Source organism: Juglans regia, chromosome 12 (assembly GCF_001411555.2).
Source record: "Juglans regia cultivar Chandler chromosome 12, Walnut 2.0, whole genome shotgun sequence".
Lineage (NCBI taxonomy): Eukaryota > Viridiplantae > Streptophyta > Magnoliopsida > Fagales > Juglandaceae > Juglans > Juglans regia.
This window is the reverse complement of record NC_049912.1, coordinates 14,783,936-14,786,312: the sequence shown is the minus strand read 5'-3', so window position 1 is coordinate 14,786,312 and position 2,377 is coordinate 14,783,936. Positions and strand designations below refer to the sequence as shown.

General features: G+C 34.5%; 1 protein-coding gene across 1 annotated transcript; it reads right to left on the bottom strand.

Moving 5' to 3' along the window:
• Positions 1-479: 479 nt before the first annotated feature.
• LOC109020984 lies at positions 480-2,377 on the bottom strand. The gene is made up of 2 exons (XM_035683717.1): positions 1,948-2,377; positions 480-1,213 (listed from the first exon to the last, which is right to left on the bottom strand). Exons 1-2 carry the CDS (start codon positions 2,167-2,169, stop codon positions 866-868), a joined length of 570 nt encoding a protein of 189 aa, XP_035539610.1. The 5' UTR covers positions 2,170-2,377; the 3' UTR covers positions 480-865.

Here is a 2,377-nt window from a genome sequence, read left to right as displayed (position 1 = left end):
ATTAGGCGGACTTGAAATTCAAATTATCAGCATTAGTTGAAGCAGATGCGTAAATGAATCCCCAAACCACACAGACCGACCCCGATACAGTTATTGGGCCAAATATCTTGGTTTCAGCATCATTTTCGCAGCTCGTTCAGGTGCGCAAACGTCATCATATATTATATACTTTGGGAACTGAGCAATCAGTACTAATGCCAGATTTCGCAATACAGATTTTGTCTTGAAAAGGTCATCCGAGATAATCTGAAAACTCAAAGTGTACTTAGATTTGGATATTTAAAGTATTTTCAGAATATTTAATAACTATTTATTATTATTTTTTACATATTTATTATTATTATTAATTATTTTTTACTATTAATTAATATTTTATTAATATTTTATTAATATTTTATTATTACTATTCACAACTCTTCTAACACTTATCAACGCTTCTCACTTCTCACTTCGCGTATGTACAAGTACAAAACTTCCACGAATCATTTGGAAAAAAAAAAAAAGGAAAGAAAAACTTGGAACACATCGGTTTTTAACACTTGGGGTTCATCCAGCGCAGGCATATGTCTGACGCAAGTGTCGCTAGAACTGCTCGAGAAAATAGAAAAGTGTAGCAAGAACGAACTTTGAATATTGCAGAGTGATGAGGATCCAGCCAGCTGTGTGCATGCATTATTGATTATGATCTGGAAGATTGTTGTCTAGCCAACCAAGATTAACCGAGCAGCGAGACTTGATTTCTACGACAAACAAGTTATTAATATAGGAAACGTTTCCCATACATTTACATTTTCTTTATACTTGGGAGCACAACATCAGAAGCCAACTTAGCACTGTTTTTTAGCATTCTGGACAGCTTGAATAGTCAGTTCAAGAGGCTTAAAGTGTTGAGGGACTTGACCACGGGGGCCCTGGATGGTGCGTTCTGCTGGGACGGGAACAAATGGACGTACTTGCAGTTGGGGCAAGATGGAAAGGATTTGGAGAGTATGACCAGGAGATGACAATTCAAACAAGGCAAAGCCATCATGTTACTGCCTGGGCTGCACTTCTTCTTTGAGTCACCGACTGCATCAGCAGAGCTGATGTACTGTTCGGAACATGAATTATTTGAGTGTGTTGCGATGTGGAGTTCAAGGTCTAGCTTTTGATCTTTTGGCCAGTTGCAACTCTTCCTCAATGTCTTTCGGTTCAGATAATACATCCTACCTGACTGCAGTAGCGCTCAATTCAGGGGCGGCTCAATATATTTTGTGGCCTAAGGCGACTATTAAATACATGACGCTTTAATTTAAAAATGATAATAATATTTAAATATTAAATAATAAAATTTTATTGAAAATTTATGAGATGCAAAAAAAATATTAATATTATTTTGATTAATAATATCTATAAGTACTATAACAATTTGAAAGAAAATCTAATTTTTCTGTAAATAGAATATTATCCCTTATTTATATATATACTTCTTTTTGAAAATAAATAAGGCTATCAATATCAAAATAAAAATTATATTTTATAAAATATTCAAGAGTAATATATCATCATTTTGCTACTTCTATTTCAATTTCACTATTGTCTGGAAATTTTGTACATTTTGAGTAAGATGTTTTTTAGTAAAACTTCTATATTCTGTTTTTTTTTTTTTTTTTACCAAATTTTACAATTTAAGATTGATTTTATTTTAGACAAAAATATTTCCATCTTTTATGCTAATTAATATTTTTTCTATAGTTTATTTTTCAAAGTCATAATATATATATATTTTTTTTCTTTTGGGGGGCCTTCTCAAGGTGGGGGCCTTAGGCGGTGGCCTTAGTTGCCTACCCCTTGAGCCGGCCCTGGCTCAATTCAGAGGAGGAAGCAAATATGAAGTAACCATAACCAATTTGGAATGGCTATGTTAAAGTTATTGCAAAGTATCGAAAGAGAGAGAGAGAGAGGTACCTCAAGATCAAGGCATTGCTCCCAGTCCAATGGCAGAGGGTCTTTGAATTGAAGATCAACACTTGTCTGAATTGATTTTTCAGTCTTCAGCAGGCCGTGGTCACTGAAAAACTTCCTCTTCCGCGAAGGGTTGCTCTCAGATTCTGAAGATGAACTGTTGGTGCTCTTATTGACAACAGAATCATGTATTGGAGCCAAAGAGAGTTCCGGAAGCTCCATCATCCACCAAATTTTCTGTACTTAATTTATATATCACTATCTTTTTCTCAAAAAACTCCTCTTAGATGAACAATTTTTCTTTCCCACTAAATCATTATGATCACGATCTATTTTTTTGCAGCAATAGATCAATAAAAAAGATCGTGGAGTGATCAGCAGGAGAAAACAAAGGAAAAATCTTGCTTTGGATTGCAAGAGGCAGTCATGCAAA

Bases quoted from the DNA above. Each gene is read 5' to 3' on its own strand.
- LOC109020984 (XM_035683717.1), bottom strand. From the start codon at position 2,169: ATGATGGAGCTTCCGGAACTCTCTTTGGCTCCAATACATGATTCTGTT. The intron at 1,214-1,947 runs GTACCTCTCTCT...GCGCTACTGCAG, and splicing joins AGCAATGCCTTGATCTTGAG to TCAGGTAGGATGTATTATCT.